The sequence below is a fragment of the Pelophylax lessonae genome, assembly GCF_965119305.1.
Source record: "Pelophylax lessonae genome assembly, chromosome: 2".
Classification (NCBI taxonomy): Eukaryota; Metazoa; Chordata; class Amphibia; order Anura; family Ranidae; genus Pelophylax; species Pelophylax lessonae.
This window is the reverse complement of record NC_138769.1, coordinates 347853470-347874954: the sequence shown is the minus strand read 5'-3', so window position 1 is coordinate 347874954 and position 21485 is coordinate 347853470. Positions and strand designations below refer to the sequence as shown.

General features: G+C 38.3%; 1 protein-coding gene across 1 annotated transcript in view; it reads left to right on the top strand.

Moving 5' to 3' along the window:
- The window catches only part of EPHA10 (EPH receptor A10), a 963870-nt gene that overhangs the window by 430979 nt on the left and 511406 nt on the right, over positions 1 to 21485 (top strand). The window contains exons 4-5 of the mRNA XM_082245791.1: positions 15382 to 15537; positions 18582 to 18917. Coding sequence (XP_082101917.1) covers positions 15382 to 15537; positions 18582 to 18917 — 492 coding nt within the window. The remainder of the gene's footprint in view (positions 1 to 15381; positions 15538 to 18581; positions 18918 to 21485) is intronic.

Here is a 21485-nt window from a genome sequence, read left to right as displayed (position 1 = left end):
TCCACCCGGGTGACGCACAGGACATGCGTCCTGACGAACATCCGGGCTGACGTCAGGGACGCGCGCGCACCTCGCGCATGCGCATCAGCCGAAGGCCGGTCAACATCCAAACGCCGTCCGCGGGAGCCATGGGAGTGGCCACCGCGAACGTGTAGAGGAGGGGCAAGCCAAACGACATATCAATTCCTGTCTCCCCTTTATAGGTGAGACATAGGATGGCTATACATGAAATTAAAAGCACATGTTTTATTTTTTATTTTTCAACTTGTAGATCATACTTTCCTTCAGTTGCATTTTTTGCCCTATTTGTGGTCGGTCTCCTGTGTCCGCCCCCGGGGGGTTTCCCTCTGGCCTTGTGGTCGCACCTCCTACTACAGCGTGCTCCATTACATGCCGAACAGGTAGGATAGTGTATATTACTTTCGCTACCTCTGTGTCATGGACATTACTTAATTTTTTGTTCACTAGAGTTACTATTTTGAATAAGCTCTGACATTATATCATTAATTATATAAGCTATTACAAACATGTATATCATGATTTTGTACTAATTTCATTTTTCTTTTCTTTATCATCTTAGCTTATTATTATATTTCTTTCATGACAAATATATTTATGTGATACCCTCAAAGATACCCCTGAAGAAGCGGCGGTAGAGCTGCGAAACATGTTGGGTTAATTGTTGTGGGCTACCACGCCTCCTGCACAAAGACCATCCATTGTGGATGCAACTGGGTATAAAAGCATATACACCATTTACCCTTGTGTTAGGAGAATATATGTATGACTATATTTGTATGAAATTATATGGCTGTTTATTGTCGGTATGATATAATTCAATTTTGTACAATATATTGTGACTTCCCCAATCACAGTATATTTTTTATTGTTGTTCATAATAAAGCTATATTTTGCTTTTTTTTACTCTAATATATGTTCGGTATATTTTCTTGTTATATCTGGTACACCACATAATACCCAAGCACCCTATTGTAAAGTCCCCCTTTGTGGCACCCAGCTATACTCCCCAGTATAACTTCTCACACTAAAATATTCAATAGGGACGTGGTGCTTTCCAAATTACTTCAAACCTATAGAGATAGTCCTCTGTTTATATACCTTAGCAATTGGCCAATCTTTAAGGGGATATTTATATATTCACTATTAATCAAAAAGCGTTTTCAGATTTCATTATGATTAGTAGAATTGGTATTAGCCTATCAAAAAAAAAAAAAAAAAAATGAACACTACACAGACTTTCCCTAGAGTGGGTCAAAGCAATCAAGCAGTCCATTAGGATTTTCAAAAAATGTTCTTCCAATAGTTCTCCACTCTAAATCTTTGTTTTAGATTATAATTTTACTGCCATTAAAACTAGGCCTATTAAAAAGAGAAAAAAAAAACATTGTGCTTGCAGAAATAAAATTTTTTTCTTTTTTTTTTTTGGAAGACTAAAGATGCTGTTTCATGATATAGCAACCACACAAGTAATGATGTATTTCTTTTTAGTCTCAAAGGAAGTGCTCAAAATAATTTTCCCAAAACAGCATAACAATAAGGAGAGAAGTAAATAGTGTATGCTTTCTTGGTCACATTGCCTGTGCCCAGGCTGCTTCCTAAAATCTTGTGAATGCAGCATATGGTGCTTGGTTTATATGTGAGAAGAATGAAGCCTGTGGTGTTTCTCACTGAAATATGTTGCACTTACTCTCTTCTGGACAAAAGACGGAAACTGGAAGCTGTGAATGTTGCTTTTCCATTTCTCTAGCCCATATTTAGATTCTGATTTTCTTTTTTCATTTCCCTGTTAAACTGTTACAAATATTTTAGAAGATGAAGTGACTGTGAATTTCAGACCCCTGTTCAAGGGAGATTTTAAAGAAAAAGCTTAAAGGGGTTGTAAAGTCAGAAGGTTTTTTATCTTAATGCATTCTATGAGCCCCATCTCATAGATGTCCACAATGTCCACAAGTGCTTTAGCCCTCCGTGACTCTCTCTCTCTCCTGTCTGGCTGAGACACAGCCATTGGCTCCCGCTATTGTCAATCAATCTTAGTTAACCATTCAGGAGGGAGAGGGGGTGGGGCTGAACGGCAGCTTAGTGTCTGAATGGATACACGGAGCTGCGGCTTGGCTCAGGTGCCCCCATAGCAAGCTGCTTTGCTGTGGGGGCACTCAACGGGAGGGAGGGGCCAGGATCCCCAGCCAGGGACCCGAGAAGAGGAGGAACTTCGCTGCCCTGTGCAAAACCACTGCATAAAGGAGGTAAGTATAAAATGTTTTGTTATTTTAATATAAAAAAATGAGACTTTACAATTACTTTAATTCTGAGTTTTACCCTGGTTATATATGACACTGTTCTTCACAACAATGGTATTTGCTCATTATCAACTGCTCCAGACAGGAGAAGAGCATTTTGTAGCAAGTTGGAAAATCTTATCTAACTAATCTAAATTAATTATTTATTTTAAGAATAGACCATTTATTAAACAAAGCTCTGTCACTTTGCCCATTAAGAGCATATTGACAGTGCCTCCAGATAGCCCACCTCCCCAGAAAAATATACTTGGTGATCTATGCTCCAATGCTGCCCCCCAACTCCACTAGAGCCTTTGCCCCATTGCTCTAATGGAGTGGGGCTTTTTGGATATGGGAATGAATGGGATCTTCCTTATGTGGAAGTTACCATAACTAAGTGGTCAGTAACCAAGCCACACATGTACGGCAAGGGAGCAAGCGTGTGCAAATTAATGAGTATACCTTTCTAGGGGATGGGCTATCAGGAACTCCAGCTTAATGTACAGCTGAAATACACATATGTGAGCTGCTTTACCTCCTAAAAGACTGCAATTTATTAAACCACTTTTGTGATTCCTGCATCAGCCAGGAGAACAACACCACCTAATTTGTTAGAAAGATAGTGGTGTCACCTGCTTTCCTGCAGCCTGTTTTTTGGACAATGAAGGATAAGCAACATTGATGTAAAATATCAATAAAATACACTGTTATATAATTATGCTAATTGGATAAAAAATACATGTTTGTTATATCCAGTTTAACCTGTCACCAATGTTCGTCGTGACAACGGGAGGGTTTACAGACACTCCCAGCAGATGCAGTCCCCAGGAGTGTGTATAGCAAACTGTTGCCACTATAAAAATATGGTATTATAATATTAATAATAATATAATAAGAATATTAATAATATATCTGATAAGCGCATTCTCTGTCAGGTGGAAGCAACTGAGCAGCTGTGCAGCCTCCAGATTGCTTCCAAACACCTCTGGTAATGTATCATGGGCTCTGTATGCCCATCAAATTACCTGAGACTGGCATGACAGGTAAAGCCTGTAGAGGGGAGGGAGTAGAGTGGACATCAGTCCGCTCTCCTTCCTTTCTCATTGCTGGCCCTAAAATTACTTTTAATGTATTTTTACAGAAAATGCATTTCCTAAACTGTTAATATTTAAACTTCCACCATTCTCTAAGGCAGGGCTGTCACACTCAATTTCATCAAGGGGCCACATAAGCAGTATGGTTTTCCTCAGGGGCCGGTTTTATCTTGGGTGCGCTACGTACAGAGTGCAGAGTTCAGGAGTGCCCTACATACAGAGCGCAGAGTTCAGGAGTGCGTTATGTACAGAGTGCAGAGTTCAGGAGTTCGCTGCATACAGAGTGCAGAGTTCAGGAGTGTGCTATGTGCAGAGTTCAGGAGTGTACTACGGGCAGGGTTTAAGTGTGGGCTATGGGCAGGGTTCAGGAGTGGGCTATGGGCAGCGTTCAGAAGTGTGCTACAGGCAGGGTTTAGGAGTGTGCTACGGGCAGGGTTCAAGTGAGTGCTACAGGCAGGGTTCAGAAGTGTGTTATGTACAAAGTGCAACCCAACCCTCCCCAAAGCTTCCTTGCATCTCTCTCTCCTACCTGGCTTTATGCAATCTTCAGGCCTAAAATATTTTATTAAATGTGTGCAAAAAAAGTAAAAAATGGCGCTGGCAGTGAAAGGGTTACATTTAAAGAAGCACCAAATTAATTTTGCTTTACTTAGATATAAATATTATACATATTGTTTTATAATTTATCTTTTTATGTTGCAGTACTGTGATTGCTGCAGGCAACACATTATATAAAAAAAATCCCACTTTTAATTAATAAATAATATTACATATAAATCCTTTTTGTCCAAGGTACTCTAGCAATGTGCTGAGGACCAGCTGTAGTGACAAGAGTTACCATAAAATTGGCAAAAACAGCAGGATAGTGACAGATCAGTGTAAATCCTTCATTCAAAGCTGTTGGCTTTATTGTGTGGCATAAACCAATCTTTTCTTCTATGAGGCAGTACAAAACATTATGTCACCCTGTCCACGAAGCATTCAATTTTCCAAAGGCTCAGGTCAAACGTGTATAAAATTGTCCTTTGAGCGCCAAAAGAATACAACTGCTATCAATGGCTGGTCATTGTGCATTTTCTCAAAGCTTCTTTTAAACCAATTTACATTAATGCAAGTGAACAAATCAAAGCACAAAGGATAGTTCTGATTTCATTTCAGATTCCATTACAAACAGTGGGCAGAGCTGAGAGAAGATCTGTGTTCTCACATCACAAAATCCATCATCTAACAAAACAATTATAGGTTGTAGTTATGAAATGGCAATTCCTTTGCTTCTCATTATGTTTAACCCAATAATGCTCCTAGCTCTGCTACATTTCATCCTGCATATTGAAACTAGGAAACATTTTTATGGAATTTAAAGGGGTTTCTATTATAGAAATTCTCAACATTATGGGGAAGATTTACTTAAACTGGTGCACACAGAATCTGGTGCAACTGTGCATAGTAATCGATCAGCTTCTAACTTCAGCTTGTTCAATTAAGCTTTGACAATAAAACCTGGAAGTTGATTGATTACTGTGCACAGCTGCACCATATTCTGTATGCAACAGTTTTAGTAAATCTCCCCCTATGTGTCCTTGTTCTAAACATTAGGGCCCCTTTCACACATGTTGTCCGTTTGTCCGTTGACGGATGAAAAACTGACATCAATGTATCTCTATGTAAAAACAGATGACAACGGATGATCATCAGTTAACATCCGTTTTCATTCGCTTCCATCAATGTCAGTTTTTTTGAACGGATGAATGCCCTATTTTTCATCCGTCAAAAAAACGTATCGGACGAAAAACGGATGACAAAGGATGAAAACGGATGACAACAGATGAAAAACAGATGACAACTGACGAAAAACAGATGAAAAACGGATAACAACTGACGAAGAACAGATGACAACTGACGAAAAACGTATGAAAAACGTATGAAAAACATATGAAGAATGGATGAAAAATGGATGGAAAACTGATACATTTTGATGTGACTGAACTGATGAACTGAACGAACCTTAGGCCCCTTTCACACATACGGTCCGTTCAGTTCTTCAGTTTAGTCACGTCAAAATGTATTCGTTTTTCATCCGTTTTTCGTCTTTTTTTCATCCGTTTTTCATCCTTTTTTTGTCAGTTGTCTTCCGTTTTTCATCAGTTGTCATCCATTTTTCATCAGTTGTTATCTGTTTTTCATCCGTTTTTCATCCGTTGTCATCAATTGTCACCCGTTTTTCATCCGTTTTTCGTCCGATCCGTTTTTTTTGACGGATGAAAAATAGGGCATTCATCCGTTCAAAAAAACGGACATTGACGGAAGCGGATGAAAATGGATGTTAATGGATGATCATCCGTTGTCATCCATTTTTACATAGGGATACATTGATGTCCGTTTTTCATCCATCAATGGATGAATGAAAAACGGACAAACGGACAGCATGTGTGAAAGGGGCCTTACAGCTCTTCATTTCTAAGTACCCCCCACCTGCCTTATAGACAACTGATGTCGCAATGTGGATCTCTTGTTCTGGGAAAACGACGCCGTATGACGTCGTCCCACTTTCACAGCGTTTGTGCGCCCGAGGGTGAGAATCCAGGATCTCAGTAAAGAGCCGATGATGTGGCTCTTTACCCATGTGATCAGCAGTGTCCAATCACAGCTGATCGTATGTAAACAATGAAATGGCAGTTATTGGCTTTCCTCTCCTTACACTGACAGAGTGTGAAGAGAGGAGAGCCAATCAGCGGCATTTCCTCACAGTAGAGATAATGAGTGCAGCCCCAACAGTGCCCAGCAGTGATGCCAGTCAGTGCCCAACAGCGATGCCAGCCAGCACCCATGAGTGTCACCTTCAATTGCCCATCAGTTATGCCAATCAGTGTATATCAGTTATGTCAATCAGTGCTGCCTTTTAGTGCTTATGAGTGCCTGCTCATCAGTGCCGCTAATCAGGGCGCATCAGTGTCGCCTATCCATGACACCTATCAGTGCCCATCAGTGCCTCCTTTCAGTGCTAATCAGTGCTGCATATCAGGGCCACCTATCAGTGCCCATCAATGCTGCATATTGGTGCCTCCTCATCAGTGCCCTTCTGTACTGTCTCAGCAGTGCCCATCAGTGCCACCTCATTAGTGCCCTTCAGTGCGGCCTCATCGGCACACATCAGTGAAGGAGAAAAATTGCTTATTTACAACATTTTCTAATAGAAACTAAGAAAAACAATTTTTTTAAAAAAATATCAATTTTTTTTTTGTTTTAGCAAAAAATGAAAAACCCAGTGGCGGTTAACGACCAAAAGAAATCTTTATCTGTCCTAATAAAATGATAAAACATAATTTCGGTACAGCGTTGCATAATAGTGCAATTGTAATTCAAAAAGCAACAGCACTGAAAGCTGAAAATTGGTCTGGGCAGGTAGGGGGTGAAAGTGCCCAGTATTGAAGAAGTTAAAAAAAAGCAGGTATACTAATATCTGCATTTCCTACAGCACCCCTGTAGTATCTAAGATGTTTTGAAAATTTTCAGTGAATCAGTGAATCAATTTAAAAAAAAGTAGGACAAGAATAGCTAATTGTATTTAGTCACATTCAACCACACATGTTTTGTAATGCTGAAGACGTTTTTTTCTTACTACCCACCAAGTGACGTTCTTTAATTCAAATGAGTGTCAAGAATACACCCCATCATTTATAGCTACATGGGTAACTCAGTCACATTAATCCACTGAAATTGGTTATGGTAGATGTTAATTGTCCAAGAACATAAAAGAACGTGTGAGTATGTCAAACCACCCTGTTCTATTTTCAAAATCCAAACACTAAGGTGCCATGAAATTTGGGACTGGTGCTAACTGTCCAAGTCACTTGGCTAAAGGTGTGAAAATTGAAATTAAATTGGTAAGGTATGTAAAATTGAACTTCCAAAAACAAAAATTATTTTAATTTTGGATAGAATGGGAAAGGCCTAGCACCTCTAGTCAAATTTTGCTTTTACAGCCTTCACTTCTTTCTCAGAAACAAAACAGGAGTGAGAAGAAATATATCCAAAATGAAAGATTTCCCCTCTATTACATTTCTGAGGACAACCCAAAATTAGTGTGTTTCCTTTACTTTGACTGATAACAGTAAACAGGACAGATAGAGAGGGTGAATCTCCTTAACGGGGGCACAGACAGCAATACAACCTGGTAGGCAATCCAATCCCTCTTGACCCTATCCAAAACTAAAAAAAAAAAGTTTTGCCTTTAGTTATACTTTAACAGTTGCCACTGGACATCTATATCCATTTTGATACTTCTCCTTTACCCCTATTTTGGTGACAGCTGTAAATATTTAGATCTTCCCTCGCTTTCTGCCCTGGTCACCAGGTGTCAGTGTCATTTTTACAGTAACAGTGCATATTTTAAGCACAGATTACTGTAGTAATGTCACTGGTCCCCCCAAAAGTGTCAAAAATGTCAGTTAGGGGTCCGATCTGTCAGCCGTAATGTCGCAGTCCCGCTAAAAATCGCAGATCGCCGCCATTACTAGTAAAAAAAATAAATAAAATCAAATATGCTTATTGCGATTTTTTAAAAAAAAAAATATGTAGCAGAATACAAATTGGCCTAACAGGATGAAAAATGTTGATGTTTAATTTTTTTATTTTGGGGGGTGGGATGTTAAATAGGAGAATGTGAAAAATATTGTTTTTTTTTCAGAATTGTCGCTCTTTTTTTGTTTATAGCGCAAAAAATAAAAATCGCACAGGTGATCAAATACCACCAAAAGAAAGCTCTATTTGTGGGAAAAAAAGGACATCAATTTTATTTTGGTACAGTGCTGCACGACAGTGCAATTTTCCGTTAAAGTAACGCAGTGCCGAATCGCAAAAAATTGCCAGGTCATTAGGGGGAAAATCCTTCCAGTCCAGAACTGGTTAATAACAATCTATGTCCCCTGTTATCTCAGTTGCAAACACAGACCAAGCAATGGATGGATTTACCCCTGGACCTCATGGGACGGGCCAATTTTATCAAAATGATCTATCTACCAAAGCTGCTATACTATATAGCCAATTCCCCTTGCAAAATCTCCAAGTCCATCTTTAAACGCATTCCTATGGAACGGCCATCCTCCTAGGGGGGCACTTGAAACAATACGACTCTCAGCGCACTCAAAAAAATATCACATGAGTTATTTTATGAAGTCATGCGGTATTTTAGTAGTGAAAGCCTGCAATAATTACCACTGGGTGTAGCCGTTGTCCTTAACACAGGCTGTCAATAGCTGGTTGTTAAGGAGCGGGTGGCTGCCAGCATCCTTAACAACCAGTAACTGTCATGGTTGATAAGGTGTGGGTGGCCGCCGCGTCCTTAACAACCAATAAGTCATCACATGTCACTATATTACCAAAAGTATTGGGACGCCTGCCTTTACACACATGAACTTTAATGGAATCCCAGTCTAAGTCCGTAGGGTTCAATATTAATTTGGCCCACCCTTTGCAGTTATAACAGCTTCAACTCTTCTGGGAAGGCTGTCCACAAGGTTTAGGAGTGTGTCTATGGGAATGTTTGACCATTCTTCCAGAAGCGCATTACTGAGGTCAAGCACTGATGTTGGATGAACAGGCCTGGCTCACAATTTCTACTCTAATTCATCCCAAAGGTGTTCTATCGGGTTGAGGTGCAGTCCAGTCAAGTTCCTACACCCCAAACTCGCTCATTCATGCCTTTATGGACTTTGCTTTATGCACTGGTCCAAATAATTTGGTGAGGGGGGATGATGGTGTGGGGTTGTTTTTCGGGGGTTAGGCTTAACCCCTTAGTTCCCGTGAAGGGAACTCTTACGGTGTCAGCACACCAAGATATTTTGGACAATTTCATGCTCCCAAATTTGTAGGAAAGGTTTGGGTATAGCCTCTTCCTGTTCCAACCTGGCAGCACACCAGTGCACAAAACAAGGTCCATAAAGACATGGGTGAGCAAGTTTGGGGTGGAAGAACTTTACTGGCCTGCACAGATTTCTGACCTTAATGTGATAGAACACCTTTTGGATGAATTAGAGCGAAGACTGTGAGCCAGGCTTTCTCGTCCACATCAGTGCCTGACATCACAAATGCGCTTCTGGAAGAATGGTAAAACATTTCCATAGACACACTCCTAAACCTTGTGGACAGCCTTCCCAGAAGAGGTGAAGCTGTTAAACTCATTATTGGGCCAACTCAATGTTGAACCCTACGGACTAAAACAGGGATGCTATTAATGTTCATGTGCGTGTAAAGGCAGGCATCCCAATACTTTTGGTAATGTAGTGTAGTAGCACCTTACTTTTTTTGTTTTCATTGCCTTGACAAAATGCATAATAATTGCCCAAAAATGTGAATGTGATGTGAATGTACCTTATATATGTAAAACGTGTAAATTGGCAGCAGTATATAAGGATCTGTAATAAAATAAACTAATACAATTGTTTACAAGTTAGCGGGTGGATCAAGCCTGCCTTTTAGTTACACAAAGCCACAGGTTTTTATTGTGCACCATTATAACCTTCTAGCCGCTGGCGTCCTAGCAAGCAATGACATCATCAGATAATAAGGAAGATGCCAGGCACTTGTTCGTCCCTCCCTTGCCCCTCTCCATCAGAGGGAGACCTGAGGGAAAAGAGAGACATAGGAATACTAGTCAGTAATAGTGTACAAAGGTTTTTATTTTGGAAGGATACATCTCTAACGTTTAGTGTCCTACGTGTTAACATTCCTGTGTTATGTAAAACTATTTGAATAGTTTTTACATTTTTGAATGAGATACCTAAAGATTGTGCAACATTTTAAAGGGTTCCTTGACTAAAAAAACGTTGAGAAACACTGGTATAGAGTATGTTATAAAGTAATTATGTGTAGTAGCACTAACAATTATGTAATCATATAAAATATCCCGGCGGCTATTAATAATATTAGTGCTACTACAAACGTGGGGAAACCTTAGAATTTGTACTAAAGCCTAAGATCTGATATGCTAAAATAGACTAAGGAGGACACAATTGTTAGCCTAGAAAACAAGGTTCAAAGCTAATTCCCAGCATTGCTGCTCCTCCTTGACAAATTATCCTCATCACTAGCCACTAGTGTACTAACTATGCTGATAGCTCTGCTGATGCACGTCTTGAGTTTACTTTATGTTAAGATCAACGAAAGTATTGAAGTATGGTCACAGTTGGCACTACCAGGTTCAACATATAGTGGTCATGGGTGGGGTCGCTATGAGAATTGTGCTACAGAGCTCCATAATCTGTAGTTACACAGTAAGTAACAACTTAATCTTAGGTGGACGTCATATGACTACAGGCATCATCAAGATATTCTTCTTTTTCAGCTGGCGATTCCTTCACATGTAAAAGCCATTATAGCGGCTGTTTAGCCACTTGATTACTTTTGCAGGTGGCAGGAGGGGACGCCCCCCCTCCTGCTCTCCTGAGCTTCTCCTGTGCAATCGGTGAGCTGGAGAATGAGTCCACCGGTGGTGGCAGCTTACCATATAGCTGACCGCAGACCAGATGGTCCCCGGCCATCTCTATGACCCTCAGGCTGGAAATGATGTAAAGAAGTCCATTCCGGCGCTGGCAGATGTAAACATTGCCGTGTTTTTGCTGGGAAGCATGAAATCTATTTTTTTTTTATCTCAGGCTTTCCAGCATAGAAGAAGCGAGATTTTCACGAAATGCATTGATCGAGAAGCACCATAATAATTACTATGCTGTTTGTTGATTTATCAATTTTTTGATGGAATTCTTTGTTCCCTTTTTGTTTCATAAGGAAAATGTGATGTGTGATTTAGATTTTACTTACGTACATGATTTTTAAACATTTGTTATAAATTATGTTTTTAATAAACACCCGTCACATTTTTGTAAATATTTTATTCTATCTTTTCATGTGACAACACGAAGAAATGACACTTTGCTACAATGTAAATTAGTGAGTGTACGGCTTGTATAACAGTGTCAATTTGCTGTTTCTCAAAATAACTCAACAAAATTAAAGGGGAAAGTGTAAAAATAAAAAAATACAAATTAAATAAATAAATAAAAAAAAAAAAAAAATGAAAGCACCCCTCATCCCCTTATGTTTGCGCACAGAAGCAAACGCATATGTAGGCCGTGCCTGCATATGTAAACAGTGTTCAAACCAAACATGTGAGGTCCCACCGCAAACGATAAAGTGAGAACAATAATTGTACCAAAAGACCTCTTCTGCAACTCTAAACTGGTAACCAGTAAAAATTTTTGAAGCGTAGCCTATGGAGATTTTTGTAGGTACCAAAGTTAGGTGCCATTCCACGGGTGTGCACAATTTTAAAGCATGACATGTTAGGTATCTAATTACTGGGCATGACATCATTTTTCACATTATACAAAAAAAAAAAAAAAAAAACAATTTGGCTAACTTTAGTGTTTTTTTTTTTTTTTTTTTTAATACATTTCCTTTTCATTCATTTTCTTTGGAAAAAATCCCGTTTTAAAAATTGCTGCACAAATAACGATAATAAATAATAATGACCGTCATTTTATTCCCTAGGGACTCTGCTAAAAAGATATATTTATAATGTTTTGGGGGTTCTGAGCAATTCTCTAGCAAAAAAAAAAAAAGGAGAGGAATGCCAAAATAGGCCTGGGCTGGAAGTGGGTAAACATACTGAAACCAAAATACAGCAATGCATAATGTGTATTTAGTATGTCATACATATTCTTTTTGACCAATGTCGATGGCAGTAGTGTGAGAGTTTAAATTGCTTATGAGATAATTCAGAATTCAGTGACAGGTATATATTACTTCCTTCTGATCTGCATTCAACCTGCTTCAAACAGGTTTTGCATTCTCATATATTGTACTTCTATAGGAATAGAAAATCCTTTTCAAGCAAGGAAAAACCCATCTACACGGACTCTTTTATAATTACAAAATACATTACTGCAATATCAAAGAACAATTATATTATTACACGTGAGCAGAATTGTGAAACTGCACCATAAAATCAATCCTGAGATATCCAGAATTGTGATATGGCATTCACTGTATAGAGTTACATTGGAAAGCAAATGCTTTTGGGTTGCCTTAATAATAGCAAACTGAAAACTGCGGCTCATACAAAAAGGCAACTCTACTATAGAGTAAAGATCTATGTGGGGGTAATGCTCAATTTGAGCTCAATTCAGCTGACCTTTAAACACAGCTTAAACCTAGAACACCACAATTACCTAGAACTCTTGTTTATGTACACTTTTATTCATTGCGGTTTAACCACTTGAGCTCCAGAAGTTTAAAAAAAAAATATATATATATATATATATATTTTTATTGGATTTTCAACAAGTATAACAGTTTAAAAAGTGCACCAGAAGGTTTACCCCCCATCATGACCAAGCCACACGATACGATACGTACGATATGGCACTGCAGTATATTAACTGACAATTGCGTGGTTGTCGGACGCAGTACCCAAATAAATGTATTATAATTTATCATTTATTTTCCCACAAAGAAAGCTTTCTTTTGGTGGTATTTTATCACTTCTGTGGTTTTTATTTTTTTTTGCACTATAAACAAAAAATTAGACATTTTTTTTGTTTAAAATATATATTTTAATAGGATTTTTTTTTTTTACACCAGAGTTAAGTGTTACTTTAAGAATGAGCTGGTTTCATGGATCCCCTATGTAAGAGTGTTAATCTTTCAGTTATTTTCTTTGTAGTAGATGAAAGCAGATATGTCCTTTGTGTAAATACCCTTCTGACAAATAGACTATAGAATTTCTTCTTAGCTGACAACTATGTTCCCTGTGGATATATGATTTCAATGTATATGACTATTACTGCAATGATGTAGACTTTTGCAGAAGCTCAGGAATGCAGGGAATAGTTTACAGCAGTACAATGAAAATTGCTTTTAACTTGAGAAATATAGATAGTGGCTGAGCACCTGTTGCATGTCTCCCTAATTCATGATTTGTTTTCACTCTTTCTGCTGTAAGCATAACCATTATTTTTGCTCCCACCAAATAAATGTGCTTTTGTTGCTTAGAATAAACACTTTATCCAAGCCTTTTTGGTCTTTTGTGATAGCTGCATAAATTGGCAGACTTTTTGGATTAAAGTGATGTAGACAGTGGCAATAAATCTTGTCTGTATTTACAGCTGATCCTACCCTCTAATCAAACTGTGGGTAATGAAACCATTCTTTGTGGTGGCTATTGATATAACATTGAGGTTGGCGTGGATATTAATAGGACGTTACTCTTTTAACAACACAGAAATGGAATGGTATGTGGACTGTTCCTAATCTGATATGGATTTCAGGCTCCACAGTCTTTGTATAAGTCATTCGGAATGATGCAATGACAACAGTAGGCATATCACAGTGGCTAAGTGGTTAGCACTTCCACCTAGCAGCACTAGGGCTGTCGATTCAAATTCCAACCACGGTTCTACTTGCCTGTGTTTGCATGTTCTCCTTGTGCCTCCATGGGTTTCCTCCCACACTCTAAAGACATGCTGGTAGGTAAATTGGCTCCTGTCTAAATTGGCCCTAGTATATGTATGAATGTGGATTAGGTCTTAGATGCATGGGCCTTAGATGGTAAGTTCCTTGAGGGGAAGGACTGATGTAAATGTACAGTATATATGCTTAAATTGATGGCGCTAGATAAGTACCTGAAATAAATATTGCAATAAAATGAATTGAAAGGAATTATGGGAATTTTTTATATTTTTACAATCCTACTGACCTAGGTGGTTGGTCCGATGCTGCATCTGTCCCCCGCCAGCTATGACTAAGAACTGAGCGATTAAACACCTCTAATCAATCTGTTCTCAGAGCTCCCTGAGCAGAGAGCAGGTGCCTGTCTGTCACCGCTGTCTGCTCTGACCCCCCCCCCCCCCACTCACTGGAGTGCTGGGCTATGGAGGGGGTGGGAACGGCCAACTCCTGCCAGGTGCCGGTCCAGGCATGTGGGTGGCTCCCAACCATATGGTCATGATCTCTCCTGAGTCTGGATGGGCTCTGTGACATCAGCCCATTTTCTGCTGAAAACGGTCACAGGGGTGCAGAATAAACTGCGCTCCTGTGATCCACAGGAGAAGTACAATAAAATGAACTTTGCTCTGTACTTTAAAGAAGAACTATGGTGACCCATTAAAAAATATTTGCTGGAGCACTTCATTTTAAGTGCATCTTAAGTCCCCCGAAATAGTTCACAAATACCTGTTGCCACTGAAATCGACTTCATGGAAATGCTGCGGCACTGCCCCTTAATCCAAAGTAGCATGGTCACCAAGGCTGTGACTGCTTGCACTACAGTGGGATGGGGCATGGCTGTCTGCATTTTCACTGTTGATTCACACCTAAGTCTGCCCACTGCTTTCTGGATTGACAGAACTGCCTCTGCTGCTGGAACCCTTCAATTGTGAGCTTTGTCTGGGAGGGGAAACATTTGAGGCACAAGTAAAAGGAGGATCTGGCTCACTCAGAGAAGGTTGTTGAAGTTTTGTTTTTACTATATAAGACATGTGCATTACATGGATTTAGGACCTGTTTCTGATACATGAGCTTTTAGATGAAATCTGTGAAAAGAAGAAAAGGGGTAAGAAGAAGTGTGGTCAGCAGTAAGCTAGGAAGCTATCACAAGTCTTGTTGAGTGGGTAGGCAGGCCCCATATTAAGGGGTAATAAGAGGTTATTTTAGCGTTAAGCTTCTGTGGTTACTAATCCAAGGGGCCCATTGGATGTGGATTTTAGAGGTTTTTAGGTGTACTTTTGCAAACATGTATTCCAGTAGGAAATGGTCGTTGAGGTTATTGATAACTTCCATGAGGCTAAGAGGGGTGGGACATTTTCATTTTCTTGTAATTGACAAAAAGGATAATTTGTGTTCTATTATTTGCCAATACAATTATTGGTTAACAGATATTTATGTGTTCAGTATTGATTTACATTTATGTATACTTATTTATCTATTCATTACAACAGCTTGTCCTCCTGGATTTTACAAGATGTCCAGCCGACTACAGACCTGTGTTCCATGTCCTCAATACAGCTACACAAATCAAGAAGCATCTACAGTGTGTACCTGTCAGAAGAACTTCTACAGATCTCCCCTGGACTCCCCTTCCACTTTGTGTACACGTGAGTAATCATACATTTGATTACATAAAGTGTAACATTCAATAAACCCATTCAGTTACACAAAATATTGCCCTTAATTGTTGATTAAAGGAAACTTGTATCATAGGCAAAATGTATGTTTCTCTTGCCCACCTCCTGTTGAAAATGCAAGTAGCCAGGCTTTTATTGTAATCCAGTAGCTTCAATATTTTATTTATTTAATGTTATTATTATTATTTTGATTTGGAGTAAGTGTATATCAGATAATCTGACTTCAGTCTCAGTCTCATTGATCTGGGTAAATGACTCAGAAAGTATTAAAAATAATCATTGACTTGGACCAAGTATGCAGATCTAATATTCAGATTTTTCTGTTATTTGTCTGGGTAAATGACAACCAGGCAACTAACATTTTACAAGTAGAACTCTGCTGTGACTTTATTAATCCATTCTGCATTGCATATAACAAAAAAAACGAATAACACAGTTAACACCCTGAATAAATTGAGTGCTATATACTGGAAGCAGAGAATAAATAAATAAATAAAGTCCCCACAATAGATATAATGAAAGTACACGAGGTGAAAACATGACACTAACCACTTGCTGACACTGGCTTTTTCTGACATTTGTTGTTTAGAAGCAAAAATCTGTATTTTTTGTTAATAATTCCTTAGAACCCCAAACATGATATATACCAGGGGTAATGAATTAAAATTCAATGAGGTCCGGACGCTAAAATTTTCTTTGGGCCTAGGTCAGAATCTGAAGTCTGTGCTATGACTCAGAAAGATGAGCAAACATAAAATATGCTTATTAGAGTGCCCCCTAACATAATATGTGACCATCAGCGTGACCCTTAGCATAAAATTTGCCCATCAGCGTGACCCTTAACATAAAATAAGGGGCACTCTGATGGGCACATTTTATGTTAGGGGTCACTCTGATGGGCACATTTTAAGTTAGGGGGCACTCTGATGGGCATATTTTATGTTAAGGGGCACTCTGATGGGCACAGTTTATGTTAGGGGGCACTCTGATGGGCACATTTTGTTAGGGGGCACACTGATGGTCAAAACAAAACGTGTCCATCAGCGTTGCTCTCAACATAAAATATGCCCATTAGAGTGCCCCCTAACATAAAATGTGCCCATCAGAGTGCCCCCTAACATAAAATTTGCCCATCAGCGTGACCCTTAACATAAAATAAGGGGCTCGCCGATGGGCACATTTTATGTTAGGGGGCACTCTGATGGGCGCATTTTAAGTTAGGGGGCACTCTGATGGGAATATTTTATGTTAAGGGGCACTCTGATGGGCACATTTTTTGTTAGGGGGCACTCTGATGGGTACATTTTGTTAGGTGGCACACTGATGGGCAAAAAAAAACGTGTCCATCAGCCAACTATTTGTGCAGCGGTCTTTCAAACATAATTTTTTTTGAAAAAAAAAAAATAAATTTCAATGAATAATAAAAAAAAGTAAAGTTAACCCAATCTTTTTATATAATGTGAAAGATAATGTTATGCTGAGTAAATAGATACCTAATATGTCATGCTTTAAAATTGCGCAAGCTCGTGGAATGGCGACAAACTACGGTACTTAAAAATCTCCATAATAAAATGTATTGCTAAAAAAATTTTTAACATTTTTTACAGGTTACTGTTTAAAGTTACAGATGAGGTCTTGCACTAGAATTATTGCTCTCACTCTAATGATCATGACAATACCTCACATGTGTGGTTTGAACACCGTTTAGCTATGCGGGCACGACTTACATATGCGTTCGCGTTTGCACGCGAGCATGGAGGGACGGGCCCTTGAATTATTTTTCCTTGGTTATTTTACTTTTTATTTTTTATTTTTACACGGTACATTAATTTATTTAGTTTTATTATCACTTTTATTCGTATTACAAGGAATGTAAACATCCAATGTAATAACAATAAGCATGACAGGTCCTCTTTATTGAGAGATCTGGGGTCAAAAATACCCCAGATCTCTCATTTACCTTTAAAAGCAAAAGAAGGAAAAACATTTTTTTTTTTTAATGTTGACTTTAAGTAAAAAAAAAAAAAAAATCCCTTGTTTATGCCAAAGAGCCGGAAGTGATGTCAGAGGTTGCTCCAGTCCTCCAAGGGCATAGAGCTGAGTGGGGGCCATCTTGCCCTCACTTGATTAGATCATTTCCAGGCTCAACAGCTTGCTCTGGTAAGCTTGAAAAAGACCAGGAACCTGCGGGAGGAAACCTCTTCCGCCACCTATGAAAGTGATCACGAGGCAAAATCACCACTGGGATCACTTTTATGGGAAACCCCGCCACCTATTGAAAGGTGGTCAGCAAGATTCTTGAAAGTTGTGCCAAGAAAGATCCAGAGCAGTCGCCAATGGTTGCAAAATTAATGCCAAACATATATGACCCCCTAATTGTAGAGAAGTCATAAATGTATATTCAATAGTACTGGCATCTATGGTATCTCTCTCTGCTCCTCCACAAAATCGCCTGGCACCCAATATAGCCTGGATGACCTCCTCCGGTCACCAACAGCTTACACTCAGAAAAGATAACGGCAAAAGCCCTATATAGTGTAAAATCACATGGTACCCTTTATTAAATAAAATATTGCACTCACAAATACTTATGGCAACTTTGTGGAAGAGCAGAGAGAGACACAATAGATGCTAGTACCACTGAATATGCCTTTATGACTTCTTCTAAAATAGGGAGTCCTATATGTTTGGTGAGGCTGAATTTTGCAACCATTGGTGATGGCTCTGGATCTTTCTTGGCATAACTTTTAGGAATCTTTTTGTGGTTAATGTTATGTTTTCACCTTGTGGATGTTCATAACACCTATTGTGGGGACTTTAAATGTATTTATTATCTGATTTTAGTATATAGCAATTGATTCATTTATAGATGATTAATTGTATTTTTTTTAATTGATCAAATTTGGATCTGAATTTATGAAATAGAGGTTTTGCACATATGATTTTTTATTTTATTTATATTATTTTACATGTATGACTGGTTTCTGTAAACCTCTTTTGTTTTTCTATTCCAGGTCCACCTTCGCCCCCAAGAGATCTCATTTATAGCATGAAGCAGACAACCTTAATTTTAGAATGGAATCCACCACTGGATACAGGAGGCAGAGGGGACCTCATGTACAATATTTTCTGTGACCGTTGCTCTATTGCCTTTCAACAATGTGAGCCCTGTGGCAGCAGCATTGGTTATGTTCCACAGCAGATTGGATTAGTTGAACGGACAGTTACACTGGTAAATTTGCTGCCCCACATGAACTACACTATCCGGGTGGAGTCTGTAAATGGAGTTTCTGACTTTAGCATGTATACTAAGCAGTTTGCCGAAATTAACATCTCAACCAACAATGCAGGTACTGTACAACTTTAACCTTATATCTGCATTTAGAAGATATATTAATGTTTATTTTGTCCATCTTGTTTCCATACCTTGATCACCTCGGAACTTTTAAAATGCAATGCTTTCAATATATATTATAGAAAAAAAAAAAGCTTATCAGAAAAAATTATAGCCATTTTCTTCTGTAAAAATATGACAACCTACTTTTGTGGGAGTAATACCTTGACAACAGCTATTAGAGCTTCATATAGTCGACAGGAGTGAACCATTTAAAAAGCAAAACATTTTGAGAACATAATGATCACCTCATACAAGTTAGCACCAGCAGTAATTACATTTTCAAATGTATTTTTTTTTTTTGTTGTTTCATTAAAAGGAATAAGAAACATAATTTAGGAGGATTAGTTGGTGATGCATTTTTTACATTAATTGTAACCTGCTGCAACAATGAGTATTTATAAATGTTAGCAGATTCTCATTGTGATCATCATCAACGAGTAACAATTAACAAAAGAAATTTAGATCTTTCCCCATAGAGCAAAAATATTATTTATGTTAATGATTGTGAGCATATCATAATATTCTATGTTATATTGTTTGTAAACAGCCAGGAAATATTTTGTTTCTCCATATCTGAAATTTTCATTTTATTGCAGGAGAAACATTTTAACTCCCTGCCAGACATTCTCCAGTTATTTGCTTTTTACATCATTATTAACCCTCACCACCTGAGGTTAGGCTCACATGTGTATGGGTTGAGAAAGGATGCATAATTGCACCTATTCCAAACCTACACAGAAATGTGCTGCTCTTCTTTAGCAGATGCGAAAGGGTGCCAATAATTCTTAATGGCACTCCCACGCGTCGACTCCCATGCTCGTTTTCACCTGCCACCATGTGGTTCCATGCAAAGCATTTTTTTAAAAAATGGACCCAGACTTCTTAATTCATGCTTTTTTCAGGTACAACAGCCAACAAGCACTGGACTTGTGCATAACAGAACTATTTGGTTTGTTTCGTTTCAGATAGATTTGTTATGTTACTGATTTGTTTCATTATGGGATTTGTTTAGTTTGGTATCAGAATTTGTTTAGTTTAGTTTTCATTAAATTTTGTTTCATTTTAGTTAAAGTTTGTTTTATTTTTTCATTTTGAAACAAATTACAACTTTTCAGAACTGGACTGGGGGGGGGGGGGCTACGCCATTTTCTTTAACATTTTTTTTATTGCCAGGCAATGCTGGCATTGTTTTCTTTACATTCATCTGTCAGTGGGGAAGCCAGTGTGGATGATGACTCATGGTTGTTAAGGACGGGGTCGGCTGCTTTTCTGGCCCGCTGCTTAACAACCAGCTATTTCTTCACACAGATTTTGAATCATCAATCATTTCTACGGATCAGAATTCTAATCTTTCTGAAAAGTTGGAATTCGTTAGAAAACAAATAAAAAAAACAAATTTTAATGGATTTCAACAAAATTCGTTACTATTCGTTACTATTTAATTCAGAGATTCGGATACATCCAAATGTCCGAATAACCAGAAATGTGTCCGAATTTGTATTCGGACCAAAACGAATTGCACATGTCTAACACGCATGCGTATATGTAAACCTAGGCTTAAAGTGTTTATCTAGGCAAACTTTTTTTTATGCTTTTGTTTATGGTATAGTGGGAAACATTTAAAACATTTAAATCTGTTGGTCTATGTCCGGTTGGAAAGGTTTTTTTTTTTGGAGAGGTTTTTTTTTTTACTTCCTGTCTTAATAAGATTTAGGCTTTGCATGGGAGAAGTTGGCCAGGAAATGAGCTAGGATATGCTTCTACAAAGATCCCTGACTCCTCCTGCCAAAGTTCACTCATTACTGAAATATTATTTTAAAGATCGTCTACATGAAAAGTACATAAGCATGGAAATGCTACTTTCCTTTTGGACTTTGAATATTGTTTTTTAAGGTCTGGTATCTAAATAGTTTCACAACCGTTGAAAGACAATGTCACATCTGTAACCATGAGTTGATCTTCTGATATCACAGCTATGTTCTAAAGCATTCGGAATCCAGCACTATAGCTGAGTAATAAGGGCTGTCTACAGAAAGATATTCTGATTCATCTGTTCACAAGGAAGAAATCTAATAACCTACCAGAAAGACTGGCAAAAAATATATCTTGAAACCAATGTTAATAAAACAGAGACATGACAAATATAGGGAAACTAATGTTCGTTCCCCAAAAATGTGGCAACTGTAGCCTGCTGAAGTGATTTCTAGACTGATAAAAGCATTGTTTTTCACATTTAAATCTGTACATCCACCTTAATATCTGCTTTATGTGTTTTTTTTTTTTTAAGTTTGAATGTACATAAATATGTATGATGGCAATGAAGGGGTATACGTCAGTATGTCTTTCATTGCTGTAGAACAATTGTTTGGATATTATGCAAAACCTAACTATTTGGATAGCATAAATGCACAAATAAGGGGTTCCAATTCAAGGATAACTCTCCTAAGATAGATTTATGCTTTACTTAAATATGGGGTACGCAGACTAAAGTAAGACTTTATTAATACAAGCATTGTTTAAT